Source organism: Podarcis gaigeae (genome assembly GCF_964106915.1).
Source record: "Podarcis gaigeae genome assembly, chromosome: 13".
In the NCBI taxonomy this organism is placed as follows: Eukaryota; Metazoa; Chordata; class Lepidosauria; order Squamata; family Lacertidae; genus Podarcis; species Podarcis gaigeae.
In genome coordinates, this window is record NC_139689.1 from 17,886,358 (window position 1) to 17,901,581 (window position 15,224).

Here is a 15,224-nt window from a genome sequence, read left to right on the forward strand (position 1 = left end):
CCAGTTCTATTCTTTCATGACTGGTGGTTTTTTGTTCCCCCGTTGGCTCATTTGCCATTCTTCCAACTTCTTGCGCTGCCCTTTTTCTTCTTCCTCCTCTTTTGTACTTGCGCCTTCATCTTGAAGAGTAGTGTCACCTCTCCCCCCCCCCCATAAAACCCACCACCACTCTTACCAGTCTGTTCTCTTCTTTGCAAGGCCCTTGGCTCCTTCTTTCTCTTCCATTGCCTCGTCCACAATTTCCACTTTCACGCTCCAACTTCCACCGGTCCCGTTTGTTAGAATCATTTTGCTCAGAGCGGTATTCCCTCGACATTGATTTTATTCATTTCTCCAGCCAATACCATAAATTTCACTGCCGTTCTCTTTCCTGTTGAGTGGCTGGGTGATGGATTCGGTTATACAAGCCAACCTCCACGCCTGTGTTTGTGTGTGCCACCAATCCAGGCAGCTTTGGCCTCCTTGTTAGCAGACCTCCTCTGACGCAACAGTTAACTCACTACAACAACCTCCCACCTGCAAAACTCTGGTGGGCTCTTCGCTGCTTGTTCCTGCTTGCTGTCTTTGTAAACACGACGGATGAGAGCAGGAGACCTAAGAAGTGTTTCCTCTCTTGCTGCTGCTGGTTCTGTTCATTTGTTCCCAGCAAACATGTAAACATGCTCCCCACCTCCTTCCCAGGGGGGTGGGGAAAAAGAGCTTTTCTCCGGCAGGTTCTTGTAAACATGGAATATCGAAAGAGTTTTATTTGCTGTCGAAATTTGGCAGTGGATGGAAGATGGGCAGATGGGTCATTGGTTGAACAGATGACTGGATGGATGGAAGGAGAGTGAGAGAGAGTGCAGAGAGAGGGAGAAAATGGCGGAGAGGAAAGAGGAGATGGGAATACATCCCCATCTAATATTTGTTTTCTTTCTCCTGTTTCGCCTTATTTTTGGTTAGCTAAAATCCCTAGAAGGATGGGACACATGCAAGCATAGCAAAGACGTTGTTTCTCTCAGTTTCTCTCTCTCGTGTCCCTCTCTCTTTCTCTCCCTCATCTCCGTTCTTGTGCTCCTGTTTTTGCATGGTTCAGAGATGGATGGGGACATGGGATGGATGTTCTGTACTCATGCTGGCTCCCAGCTCCAAAGATGAACGTTTCGGTGCTAGGGATGAAGTGGCAAGTTGAGTGCCGCCTTCACTGGAACACTGAGGGGTTCGGGTGGGGAAGGAGAGGGATTCAGGGGCACGGTGGGTTGGGGTTGGGGGAGCGGAATAAGAACACAGGGAAGGAGAACAGAAGAAGGAGATTTTTACTACCTGGAAAGAAACATGGAGGGGAAAACATTTTCACACATGCCCCAATTCAACCTCCCCACACCTGGCTTCCACTAGAATCTGGAGCATGTGGGAACAGGTCATTGGGAAAGCAACATGGAGGCTAAGGAGGCAACGTCAGGGGAAGGTCTGATGGATGCACTTATTTTCTCCTTTTTTTGTTTTTGGCTGCTTTAGGTATGCTGGCAGCAGGAAGCAGGGAAGGTAGGATGGGAAAGGGTTCTGAGGAGACATTGGTAGTTATGAAGATGGCCTGCTGCTTAGAATTAGGGCCAAGGTTGTGGCTGAAGGCCAAGGCCGACATAACCTTACGAAAAGCACTGTGTAATGCGAGGGGTGGGGAGGCTGTAGCCATCCACATGTCTTTGGGATTCCCATTTCCATCAGCCTGGGTCAAAGGTCAGGATTAGTGGGAGTTGTAACATCTGGAGAAAACATCTGGAGGACCACAGGTTCCCCATATCTGGGATAATGTGTAATAATTTGGGGGGGAAAGAAGCAATAGCTGTGCTCGGGGAGGGGGGTTGCTCTGAAGGGAGAACATGAAAAGCAGAGCATACAGCAAAAGGGATAAAACTGACCATTTCAAGAAGCTGCCATTTTCCCCAGAGGGTTAGGAAGAAAATGGAGGTGTTGGGGACAACTTTATGAGGAAAAGAAAAGCTCTTTTCTTTTGAGAAGGGAAGGCATGGAACTCGCCTCACTCCTCAGGTAAGAGTGATCCTGACTGCTCTCCTGAACTCTCAAAATACTTTTGTAAGTGTACACAGCAGGATATGAAAGGGGTAGGAGAGGCAGTCTCTTTCTTTGATTTGGTTTCTAACCCCCCCCTCAAAAAGACCCCACCTTTCACACTCTTCTTGAGATTTGGCAACAAAATATTGTGGCGTGGAGTGCTCCCTATATTCAGTGTTCCAGCCAGCCATGCCTCCTCCATCCCACGTCCACCCTTGTCTTTCCTTCCCAGCAGATAATAATAATAATAATAATAATTTATTATTTATACCACGCCCATCTGGGCGGCTTCCAACAAAATATTAAAATACAATAGTCTGTTAGACATTAAAAGCTTCCCTAAACAGACACTCAGCATTTCATGATTTCTGAGCATGCTTAGCCCTTTCTGGGTTCCTTCAGGTTGGGGGCTTAATGGAGTTTTCTTCTATTCTCTCCCCCCTCCCCCAACATCATCTCCTGCAAAATTCCGCAAACTTGCTGATCCCTCCCCCTTTTTCTCTCAGTAGCCCCATTTTGGCGACAGAATTAACTTAGCACCTGCATTATATATGTATATTATCTCTCCACTGATAAGCCTTTCTCTTAAGAAGGGCAACTGTTACAAAGATAGCCAATTTGGAGCAGCTTCCCCTTGCTTTAAGCAGCCCCCTCTATTCCACTGGCTCAGGGAGAGGTCACAATCTGATACAGTACAAACATATATTCTTGACTAGAAATTGCACCATCTGTTTATTTATTTCATAAAATTTATACACCCCTTGGCTATAAAGTAAAATTGGTTTAAAACAATACTTCTGTGACTAAGCACTGAGTGCTGTGGCAGATGCTGACTTTTTAAATGGCAATATTAAGGATTCTAAGAATAATATATTCTCCTCTGGCCTGATGGTGTCCCACAGGTCGCAGGTCCCCCTCAAAAGCACTCAGGCAGTCAGGATCCAGCTGAAATACGCTGTCAAGTGGCATGTGTGCAAATGAGCCACCATTAGTGTTTCCATCCCTAGGCTCACTACGTCCCATAATGCTTTGCCAAGCCCTTCTCTGGCCAAACTGATCACAAATGTTACTTTTTTTCAAAAACCCCAAAATCCCTGGAATCCCATTCTGCTGGTTTCTTTGTATACTGCAGCAGAAGACTGGGCAAGGGGGTTAGAGCTTAAAGGACAAAATGTTTGGACAAGAGTCCTCTCCACCCCCCAGTTCTTGGGATACTCACCTCCGAAGTTGATGGCGCAAGATGCCACGATGATGAGCACCCCCCCGACCAACGCAACAATGCTCAGCAGCTTTGCTACCCGTCCCAGGCGCCGTGCGCCGTCAATGTCTCCCTGCTGGAAGCTGTTCCGGGACTGGCGAGGAATTACAAAAGAAAAGAAAAAAGGAGCAAGGGTTTGGTGATTGTCCTGACATACAGCCTTTTGGAAGAACAGGGAGAATTGAAAGAGAAAACTCTACACTTGCCTGCATTGTCAGAGGAAAATGGGCCCACAGGCAGGGGGCCCTCAGCATGGTGCCACCAACACCCACCCACCCCCAAGGCAGTGTGTGCTTCTGTTTCAGCTGCTATGGCAGCAGCAGCAGCCCCAGCCTTCTGCTGTAGATTTCATAGATCTATAGGCTGGGGCCACCATATTCATCAAGAAAGCAGGCAGTCACCACAGACGATACCACTAAAACAGCCATCCAGGGGGTCCATGGGGAGGTAAATGGCAGCAGAGCTGGGTCAGGCTGGTGAGGGACCCTTCTGAACCCCTGGGGTCCTCACCCACTGCCTCACCTGGCTGGCTGCTGGGGAAAAGCCAGGGTTGTGGGGTGAGAGTCTTGCTGTGCTGTCCCAGGCTGGGTCCTCAGCACCTTCAACGAAAGGCATCTCTGGCTGCAGGTATGGGGAGGACCTTTGCTAAAGAGGCTGTCAATCCACTGCCAGTTCAAGGGGACAGCAGCCAAGGGACTCATGGCCTGACCTGTCACGAGGCGGCTGCATCAGTGCATGGGGTTTGGGAGAGGACCTAATGCTATGGCAAGAAGCCAAGAAGTTGAGATCCTTCTTGGCTGCCGCTTGGATAGAAGTAGTCTCTGAGCTTCCTAACGGAAGAACGAGACACAAGAAAACAGAATTTAAGCCTGTGATCCTATGCCCACCTGGAAGTAAACCTCGTGTAGCTCAACAGAACTTACTTTTGAGAAGACACAGAGAGGATTGTGCAGTGAGAGGCTCGTAGGGTGGTAACGTGTGCTCAAAATGGATTTGGGTGGGTTGCAAATGGTCAGCTGGCATGAGCCGCCAAACCTATTTTGTTACATTTAGCGGGTTTTACCAAATAGGAAACCTGAAGGAAACTTTCTAGTAGGTTGGTCGACTCTCGGAGAGGTGTCCCAGACTGTCTTCTTGTGTGGATAGATTTACCTGTGAGGAGGTGCTCCAGTCTGAGATTTTAAGCAGCAGACTGAGCCACTTCCAAGTTAGTAGCCTTGTTCCTTGGCTGAGGAGGAGATTGACCCACAACCTCAAGGGGCAAATGAAAGAGAAAAGTGACAAGGAAGCGTTATTGTGGGGACAGCCGTGGTGCTGGTGGGTGTATCAAAGCAGTAGGTGGCTCTCCTAGTGTTCCAGGACACACAAACCAAATACACACACACACACACACAGAGAGAGAGAGAGAGAGAGAGAGAGAGAGAGAGAGGCGCCACTCCCTTTTTTTCACTTACCATGACAGAATACACAAAGGCGACGATGTTGATAGGCCAGATTGGACAGAAACAGGAGAGGGCAGCAATGAATATGTAGTCTCTGGGTTTCTCCCCAGCTTCACCAGCTGCTGATCCTGTTGCAGAGGCCTGCCGGCTCAGGCTGGCCCGTGGAGACCCCGCGGATCCCGCTAAGTGCACCTGAGACCCGGACAAACTGCCCCTCACGACAGCCCTTGGGCCGCCATTGATGCTGTTCTGAGGCTTCAGGTCATTCAACGACGCCGACTTGGAGCGGGCTGGGGGGCTAGTGGGTGGGGCCGGGGTGGTCCCTATCTCCTCAGCTGAGCCAGCCCTAATCCCCGGGGGGTCCCCATTCTCCTGCGGCTCCCCCACCGTCTCCTCCTCAATGGTCACCGTCACCATCACGGGTGATGCGGGGGTCTCGGGCCCTTTGGGGCTCTTAGGTGGGGACTGCGGCTTGGGCTGCTCCTCAGGCTTCCCCTCCTCCTTCTCCTCCTGGGCATGATCCTCAGGCTTGCCCTGCTCCTGCTTCTCCTCCTCCTTCCCTTGCTGCTCCTGTTCTGGGGGAGCCTCGTTCTTCTCAGCGTCGTCCGACATGGCAGGCAGCTACCTGGATTAGAGGAGAATTAGAGGAGGGGGAATGTTCAGGGTGGAGAACCAGCCGTCTTTCCCCTCCCTGCCTGGTTCTGGGTCTGATCTGCAGAACCAAAGTCCAGGACCAATGGACCAGCGCTTCTCAACTTGCAGCCAAGTTCCCAGAGTCCTCCAACCCCCTAGCAGCCTTCAGTGTCCCTTTGAGCTGCCTAAAGCAGGGATGGGTGACTTGACGGCCTTCAGAGATGGTTGTGTTCCATTTCTCATCGTTCCTGGCTTCTGCTGGAGATACCCCTTCCCAGTGCTTTTTTTCTAAAACAAAATGTTTAGGGGTACTCTCATTTTCCTACTCGTATTGAAATACTGCCCCTCAATGAGGCCAAACTTAGATTCATTATATGTTTAGGGGTATGCGTACCCCTGCATACCCCCCCAGGGGAAAAAAGCACTGCCCTCTCCCCTGGTCTAAAGCGATGCGTTGATCAGGTTGATGTGCAAAAAGGTTGACCAACTTATCAACCGTGGCAAAAATTGTGACAGCTGCGTATGGGGGAGGGAGGAAATAACATCACCTCTCTTCTATGTGATTGGTTTTTTATAGGATATGGGACGTTGCTGTGAAAATTGCTACTTCTTATTAGACACGTGCTCAAGAGAAATAAAGTATATGACGCTCGGTTTGTAAAGAAAGGTGAATGGCTTTTAGCATTATATGGAAATATTAATTCAGCTGTGATGCAAGGTTTGTTTATTTTAATTGCTCCTATATATGGAATAACGTAACAGGTGCTATTCATAGGGCAATAATTCATAGCTACTGTACATGCCTTTCTAACAACACAATTATTTCATAATATATAATATAATACATACTAAAATATGAACAGAATGCCTCTGAATTTATGCTTTCCCTTTCACCTAAGTAGCAGGTCTTCTAACACCAAAGATTGGGGGTTAGTATTTATTTCCTTCTCTTTCAGCAATTTTGAGCCCAGCATTTCATTTTTATTTTATTTTTTACTGTGTAATGGGTGGCACCCATCCAGGTGCAGACACTCACTCAAGAAGGCCAACCCAAGACACTCTGCCGCCTGAGGCAAAATAAAACATTGCATCCCCTCTGGATCTCACTTCAGCACTGACAATGGGACTCACATCTGAGTCAGCTGACTAGTTTAGCAGGGCCCTGTGTGACATACATCGCTCTACCTTCAACAGAGAGAGGTGGCTGGGAGGTTCAGAAAGAACAGCATAGCTGTCAACCTCCCCTTTTTTGTGGGAAATTCCCTTATTCCAGCGCCGTTTCCCGCTGCTATCCTGGATTGTTAGATATCCTGTAGTCTGTTCCCGGAACAGGTGAGGCTACTGATCCCTTATTTTCAAATCTGAAAGTTGACAGCTATGAAGCAGAGTCAAGGACTGATACAACTCCCCACCCCCCTGTGACACCTGAGGCAGTTTCCTCACTCTGCCGCATGATCCAGCTGGCCCTACCACCCAAATAAATACCCACCATCGCTATCATCACCATCTTTCCAACCAACACAACCCAATATTGCCATTCCACTGAGTGGCACATGTGCTGTTAGAAATTAGCCAGGCGCCAGGCACGTTTTGCTACTGGTGTGGTTCCAATAGCAACTACGTGGAGATTTCTGGGTGCCGCAGTTTAAAAACCTCTGCCTTAGTCCATTATTCCATTTCTATTTCCACTGTGTGTGTGTTCCTCCTCCTTGCATACTGGGACAAGTGAATTGTTGTGAGAGCAAGCTACAGTCAAGGAACGTAGATGAGATCATAGGATAATAGAACTGTAGCATTGGAAAGGACCCCAAGGATCATCCAGTCCAACCCCCTGGAGAATAGACCTAGATTTAAGACGCCATTTGACACCTTGCTTATATACCTGAGTTTCTAGTGCTGGGCACATGTCAATCTAAATGATGCACACAGCCCTTCTGTTACCGAGAAAACAACCTGGCTCCTATATATCTAAAGAGCCCCTGCGGACCCTTTACTGTTTTGTCCCATCATGATCTACAAGAAGGACTAAGAAACTACTTATTACTTTATGAAAAGCATTTGCAGTCCGCCTTTTGTTTCATGGAGACACTTCTGTGGGAGACGTGTGTTTTTAGTTGCCAGTGGGAGCACCTAACAGTTGGCACATCTCCAGAGGTAACTCATTTCACACAAGTTGGGCTCCTGCATGGAGGAGGTCTTCCCTGCAGTACCATTTAGCGGACCTAGGGAACCTGTGGCACACTTAACAGGACCTCCTCCACAGATTGTGTTTATATTAAATTTCGCCCAGTTTCTTATTTGGCAGAAATTCAGATTCAGCTTTTACGTTGCCCTTGGAAATGGACTTGGAGGAATGCTTAATGAAGAGCCTGCCAACAAACCCGTAAGGCGAGTAATGTGAAGCATAAACTCAAGGTGCCATTTCAGATTTCAGTAGCGGGTGGATGAGGGTGAGATAGAGATATAAGTGGTTGGGAGATAAGCCCTAGCAGCTGGTTTGTGCATACCTTCCTAGTTAAATTGCAAAAAGCGAAACAAAACAACAAAACATGCATGCATACTCAGTGGCGTAGCGTGGGTTGTCAGCAGCCGGGGCAAGGCAAGTAATTTGCACCCCCTAACCCGTGGATTTGCGCCCCCTAACCCCAACCCCCAGATGTTGCACCCGGTGCGGCCGGGGCCCCCTGCACCCCCCACGCTACGCCACTGCACATACTTTAAGACATACCATTGCATAAAGGAAAATTGTTATGTGTGTGTGTGTATAATCTGTGTTGTGATTATTTTCTTCTTTTATACTTCACAGTATCTATGACAGTTTTTATTCACAGAGGATAAAGACCTGCCTCACCCCTTTTTGAATGCAAAGAGATCTCTGGCAAGCGCACCTTGTATGCATCTCTATTCCGTTGCTCAACAATAGGCTACATAGCGTACAGAACCAGAGAATGGGCTCGAGAGCAGCTAAGTGCTCCATCACATGGGGCTGTCCCTGCCTTCCCTGAATGGTGTTCCTAACGCCAACACTCCAGATTCAATATCTATGCTTTTCTCTTTCCAGAAACAAAACTGGGGAAAGCAGTCTTTGAAAGGAGGTAGAAATGGAACTCAAACAAGAAATAAATGCTCCCGTTTTAAATCAATAAAGTAGCTGCAAACACTAGCCCACTTGAAAACACACACCAAAACAACTGTTATCAAGGACATGCACAAAACTAAAGGCATCCTCTTGCCCAAGGCACAGCTCTTAGGAATTGTGAGAAGGGCTAAGTACAAACGGAAGTCTGGAAATAGCAAGCATTAAACTGGCGGCTCTGGTCAGTGGACCACTTCACACGTAAACAGACTCCCTGACAGGGCCCTATAGCCAAAGGCAGCTCCTTTGCAAATGTACCTCTATGATGCATATTTGCAAGCAGGTGTGTATTGCATTCCCTTCTAAAAATGCCCTGCATAAACTGGCCTTCCGGACTGCCTGCACCACAGCTATCAGTGCAAGCAAGTGGACCCGCCATTCATCTTTGGCTGATATGCCACCTATACCTGGAAGCTGCCTTAGACCAGATTAGACCATCAGGTATTTTTTCCACTGACTGGGGGCAGCTCTCCAGTGTTCCAGTAAGGAGCCTTTTCCCAGTCCTTACCTGGAGCTGCTGGGGATTGAACCTAAGACCTTCTGCATGCAAAGCAGATGCTCTTCCAGCTGAGCTATGGTTGTTCACCTACCGCTGGGAGATCAAGGCACTGATGTGCATGCTTTGGTGGCTTCCAGATTAGTGCCCTCTGAAGCCCTCCACATGTGCTTGAAGATAGTTTGGAAACTTCAGCTAGCGGAAAATGCAGCAGCAGCAGCCCACCTGCAGACAGATGTATGCGACTGTTCTTAAATCTCACCTATTTTGAGACATCTGCCCTTAAAATCCTAGAGGTTTAGAGTCCTCATGAACTCTTAAGATCTTCTGATGAAGACCTGTTGCTGATGCTCTATGGAGAGGTTGGATTCACTCCCAAATATGGACAGCATCTTCTCAGTCACAGCTCTGATGTTCTGCGAACTCTTTATGAGGCAGGTGAATAGTTTCTCCCCTGCTGTCTTCCGAAAACTGAGCTAAAATGTTTATTTTTCAGAAAGCCTTTAGAAATCAGTTGGTTTGTTATGCTTTGTTTGATTGCTGGCCTAAGCTCCTTCTAAAACTGTTGTGGCTTTTATCATTGTCAATGTTTGTTGGCGTACAGTTTTTGTGATTAAAATTGTAAGCCGCTGTGCAGGTTTTTTTTAAAAAAAGAGACACACATGTGATAACATAAACAGACAAACAAACAATTGTACTTCCTAGTGGGCATCCTGTGATCTGTTGGGACACTTCCCTGGCACGTGTTGCAGTGCCTCTATAGTTGTGTAACACCAAAGCAGACTCTCATCATATACCAGGCTGTTAAGTGCAAAGCATTATCAGAAGACACAAGGTCCCAAATGAATGTGCGAAAGCAGAGCTATATGCATGATTATTTACATTTCTATCCTGTTTTTCTTCCATCATAGAATTCAATATGATGTACATCTCCCATCCAGGCAGAGACCAGACCCAGATGTGCTTAGTTTCATTGAGTGGCGGCCTTCAGACTGCACCCTAGAGCTCACAAAGTCAGAGGAGACCAAGTCAAAGGACACACACAAACACACACAACTCCAAAACATCCAGTATAACAAATACCTTGCATCGGCTTATCAGGAATTGGAAATGATCAGGACAGTTCACATCGGATCCAAGGAGAGAGACTGTAGAACTGGTATGCAAACCAAGAGCATCTTTCACCACAGTGAGATGAGCAAAACAGAAGCAGACTCTCACTACATACAGGGAATGTGTATGCAGAATTGAACTGCTGGTTGGTATTGGAGGGGAGCAGTAGGTGGTGGAACCATATTGAATTATCTTAAATTTATTGATTCTGCAGAGGAGAAATTAAATCTTGGCAGGCATAATTATTCCATCAGACTCCTTCCTAGGTCATGCTAACCTCTGCTTAGGTGAGTTATCACTAATCTCCACCTTAAATCCCTTTCCACCAGAGTATTCACAAGGAAATTTCAGGGTGGGAACTGACCAACCTTGGACCCCCTCTTCTTTTCCCCTTCCTTCAGTTCAGTTCTTTGACAGAGGATAGACCATATGAGTGATGCTGTGGGTTGATAATCTTCAACAAAAGATGTTACAACTTCTGCACTTTCAGGTCTGACCTACCTCTCAAAGATCTGGGGCGCTTGGCCTGGACACAGTATACTGCAGTGTTAAAATGTGCAAAGGCAATGCAATTTTAGAAGGTATGATCAGTTGCAGGGAGAGGGAGAGGGCATGGATCATCAGAAGAAAATAGAAGCTAGAGGGAGCTGGTATAGATCTTGTAGAGAGGAAAAAGGAAACCTTAACTATGTGAAGGGCACCAAATCACATGGGAGGGAGAAGAGGGGAGGGGGTAGGATGGATGGGGAAGCCCCATGGGCCATCTCTGACCTACAGGCCAGAGGCAGCTCCCCCACAGCTGACAGACTGTGCTAATTTCCCTGTGGATACCACTGGGAGTGATCCTGATTCAAATGGAACTTACTCTCACAGGTAAATGTGCATACGATTTGCAGGCAGACTTTGGCTCAGACTTCAGAGCACAATCCATTGGGTTTCCTGCAAAAGCACTACTGAAATTAATGGGAAATATGAAATATATTATTTGGAGGGAAGCAACAACCAGGGGAAATTTAGAGTTCTTCTCTAGAGGCATAAATGGTTTAGGAAATCATACGTCAAGGATGCAGGAGGCTGTGTTCATGCATTCCGTCCTACAATCTGGCCAAGTGGTTCTCCAAAGCTGTTTTAGCCCTGTTGTTTGTAAGAGGGAAGAGTGGCAGGGATGTGTGTGTTTTTTCCCTCTTAAGAAAGTGCTACAACAATTGTCATGATATACTGGTTCTCATTACCATGTTCCTGCTTCCTGACTGACACACTCTTTGAACGAGACACAGACAGACAACATGATTAAAACACTGGCAGGCACAAAGATGCCATAACAGATTCTGTGACTGACACAGCCATCTGATTATTATGGAGCCTGGAGGCATGGAACACCTCCACACGACCAAGGCAGTTGTTTCTGACATCCTGCTCCTTGCTGATCCACATAGTGCAATGGGCATCCACACAATTTCTCTAGTACCCATTCAGCAGGCACATAGAGAAGGCTGACATGTGGCACGGCCACCACTTTGTGCAATTCAGATGCACAGAGACCTGATTTGTTCCCGAGGCAGATTATTATTTTATGACAAACCCCAATGCAATGGACATTGATCCTTAAAACCATTACCTTATTTCCACACACTTGCATGTGCCCTGCACACATTTTGATCGTCTACTGTGCAGCAGATGTAACCACAGCAGTAAATCCTGGGCCATCACAAAGAGATCTTTGCCTGACACCTCCAATTAGCCTGACCAGCCGATCTCTGTGCATGACAGCCTCAACAATTCCTTCCCAGTTACTGGCTCTGGCAACCAGCTGCTGTCTTCCTCAAACGGAGGATCTGCCATGGGGAGGCTGACTCCCCCATCTGTTGAAGCCATACGCCATTGAAGTCATCCTGACAGGCCCCATGGTCAAGTCACCAATGGTCTCACCCACTCTCTCCTTCACCCACCCACAGCCTTGCCATTACATCACATCCTTGGTCCACTGCTAAGCATTTTCTCTTATAAGAAGAGGACACACACACACACACACACACACACACACAGCATAGTGCTGATGCAGACTCTCCTTTGACTTAGGGTAGTTCTGTGTGCTTTGTCCCTCGCCTGTCCACCCTCTGCAAGCAGTCACACGTTATGCTTGCTGCAAAGACCTATTAGGTGGCTTAAGGAGAGCCGTTGGTCTTCCGACAGCTTCTTCTGCCAAACAGAATGGGAATTGTTGTACATTAAAGCATGCAAGCATCATAAAATCATCTAAGTCTCATTTATACTGCAGGTAGCTGGGGAGTGAACTTGGAAACCAGTTTGGGGGCCACACATCAGAGAGATAGTGCTTGACCCTACCTTGGAAGGAATTCCCTTTCTCAGATAAATCACCTGTTTTGGGACAGAGGATCTCACGTGTGAATGTGTTCTGTGCTTTACATAGGCAACATCCCTCCCTCCCTTCTCTTTCTCTAAGACCACACCCAACTGGGCAAACCCACCTTGGCGCCCCCCCCACCAGAGCCGCCCCTCTCTTTGGGCTGCTTCCACACACCCAAGCCCCACACAGTCCCTCCTTCTCCCTCTTGTACCAGGGGCAATTTCTCCTTCACAGCATCCATCCACAATCGCCTTCCCACCACCCAAACCCCCTCCCTTGGGGACTCCCCTTCTATCCTTCATCTTACCCCTGGCGGGAGCTCACCTCCACACGTCCTTCCCTCCTCACCTGTTTTGCCTCACTGTTTACGCCCCCCTCTCCCCCTCCGCCCAGTGACTTCACTCCCCTAGACCACACGACCAACGCCTTTTGCTACCAAGGACAGCTCCTTGCAACCCTTTTCTAACTCCGAGACGCGTCTGTATCTCCTCCTCCTCCTCCTCACATCCACCCCGGTCCCCAGCTTCAAAGGGGAAAAGCAACCCTCCTTCTCCAACCTGCCAGCCATTCACTGCCCCCCTTGCTCACTAAAACCCCTTTCAGAGAGACTTATGGGGAAATCCTACACGGGTCTACACAGCAGCTGGTCCCATTGAGTTCCATAGGACTTACTTCCAGGAAAGAGAGCATCGGGTTGTAGTTTTAGCAAAGGCTCGCCACAGCCCACCCCTCTGCCCCCTTCGTCTCCTCCTAAACACCCACTGCCCTCCCCCCTCTATTTATTTCCAACTTCCCTCTCACGCCCTCCTTCCTTCACACCCATTTCTGAGCAAGGCTGAGCCAGAGATTCTCCACACTCAGCCTCCCTCTTCCACCTCCCTTAGCCAGCCCGTCCAACTCTTCTACCCATTTCTCGTTAAGAAACACGCACGCGCGCGTACACACGGGATCGAGACCCTCCGAACATCTCCCCCAACCCCAAAACCAGGTGCTTTCTTCCTCCTCCTCCCTCCCGCTGCCGCCCTCCTTTTCCGCGCTGCACCTTTCCCTTTTTCCCATTTCTGTGCCCATAGATGACACCAGCAGCCGGCGAGGGGATTCGGTTGCCCTACATATCCACCCCCACCCACTACTCCTTGCTGCCCCGCCCTCACTTCGCATCCCTACACCCCCACCGCCAGATGCCTCCGTGAATCTTCCAGCCCCCCATCTCCATCGTCACCCCTTGGAGAGTGCCCCCCGCTCCCCTTTTCCCGTTCACACCCATCTCCCCTGCTCCCTTCAGTCCCCCCCCCGGCTCCCCCGCCCGCTTGCCGCAGCACCGTTATCCTTTTAGACAAATAGATAAATAGGGGTTGGGGGGGGGCTAAGGATGGACCAAGGCAGGGTCTCTCTTCTCCTACCTGGGCTCCCGGCTGTGTCCAGTTGGCAGAAGGGGGTGGGGTGGGCAAATGGCTGGCAGGATTAGTGCCCCCCCTTACGCACACATCACACCCCTCCCTTTCTGCTGTATCCCTCCTTCTCTCCCCTCCCCTTCTCTCCCTGGCTTCAGAGGGAGGAATAGATGGGGAAATGCAGCCTCCGCCCCCCTTCCCTCCCCCCCACAAACCCACCCCTCTTACTTGCTCACTCGGCAGCTTTGTCTGCAAAGACGCCCCTTCCCCTCCCTTTGCACGAGTGTGTGCATCAAATGGTCTAATCGACCCTGCTTCTTCAAGGCAAGCTGGTTGAGGTTGGGGGGAGGGAGTTGTGGTTTGGGTTTTATGAAGAATCAGCTGATCGGGCGGGGGCAAGACATTAGCAGAAATGGTGTTGGTACTGGAAGCGTCCCACATATTCTGTATCTCCTCTCCACCTCAACCCCCCTGGAATAGACCAAAACTTCACGTCAGCAAGCCACAAGTGCAATGAGCATCAAAGGACTAAGAAGTCCCAGCACCGCCACCATTGCCTCCTCCTCCTCAGGACTGCCCAGAGGCACAAACGTGTGCTGAATAAAAATGGGAGCTGGCAGATAGGGCTGAAGGGTGCCTGGGAAGACCCCATGGGTGGGACCTGAGGGTGCGGGGCTGAAGGGGACCCCGGCTGGGCGAAGGAGGGAAACTGTGCCCTCCGCCCAGCTGAGCTCAGCAAGATGATGTGGGAAATTTTCTGCACCAATCTGTTTTTGGGGAATCCTGGCTCCACAGCCCTCCCTCCTCCCCCTCCGGGAGAAAATTATATAAAATCTCTCGCTTCCAGTTTCTCATCCATTATTTATAACCTGCCCCGGCTGCTGCACAAGGGAGGGAGGAAAGAGCCCACAATTAACCCACCTCGCTCACACCATGCCACAGCTCCAGTGCAGCATTTGCTGTCTACCAACCAGCAAAAAACCCACTGCCGCTGCCCCCACCGCCGCCACCACCACCCAGATGTCCAGCCACAAGGCATTGGCTCCTTCTCCTAGAAAGGGGAGTTTGATGCAGCAACCATGAAAAAAAGAGAAGAGATCCTCCTGGGTAATCACAGGAAGCAAGGAAGTGCATTGGGAAACCCACTTAGAGCTGAGAATTGCGACCTGGTGCCAGATCCATTAGACATTTTAAATTTGCAGAAAGGTCCTGAGAGGAGATTCTGATGGTGTAAGGAGGTAGGCAGAGCAAGAGACCAGCAAACGTAATACTTCCCCCTTTACACTCAAAGTGACACAGAAACGGTCTAACAATAAACAGACAAGAGTG

The 15,224-nt window shown here is 49.0% G+C and overlaps 1 protein-coding gene across 3 annotated transcripts; it reads right to left on the reverse strand.

Moving 5' to 3' along the window:
• Nucleotides 1-909: 909 nt before the first annotated feature.
• Nucleotides 910-14,296, reverse strand: PRRT2 (proline rich transmembrane protein 2). 3 transcript variants are annotated; one of them, XM_083710516.1, is made up of 4 exons: nucleotides 14,132-14,296; nucleotides 4,768-5,380; nucleotides 3,275-3,407; nucleotides 910-1,191 (listed from the first exon to the last, which is right to left on the reverse strand). In XM_083710516.1, the coding sequence occupies exons 2-4, from the start codon at nucleotides 5,365-5,367 to the stop codon at nucleotides 1,181-1,183; spliced, it is 744 nt and encodes a 247-aa protein (XP_083566642.1). In that variant the 5' UTR covers nucleotides 5,368-5,380; nucleotides 14,132-14,296; the 3' UTR covers nucleotides 910-1,180. The 3 variants fall into 3 exon arrangements, with proteins under 3 accessions (XP_083566642.1, XP_083566640.1, XP_083566641.1); XM_083710514.1 differs by having other exon boundaries at nucleotides 14,124-14,291; XM_083710515.1 differs by lacking the exon at nucleotides 14,132-14,296 and adding an exon at nucleotides 13,905-14,069.
• Nucleotides 14,297-15,224: the final 928 nt, after the last annotated feature.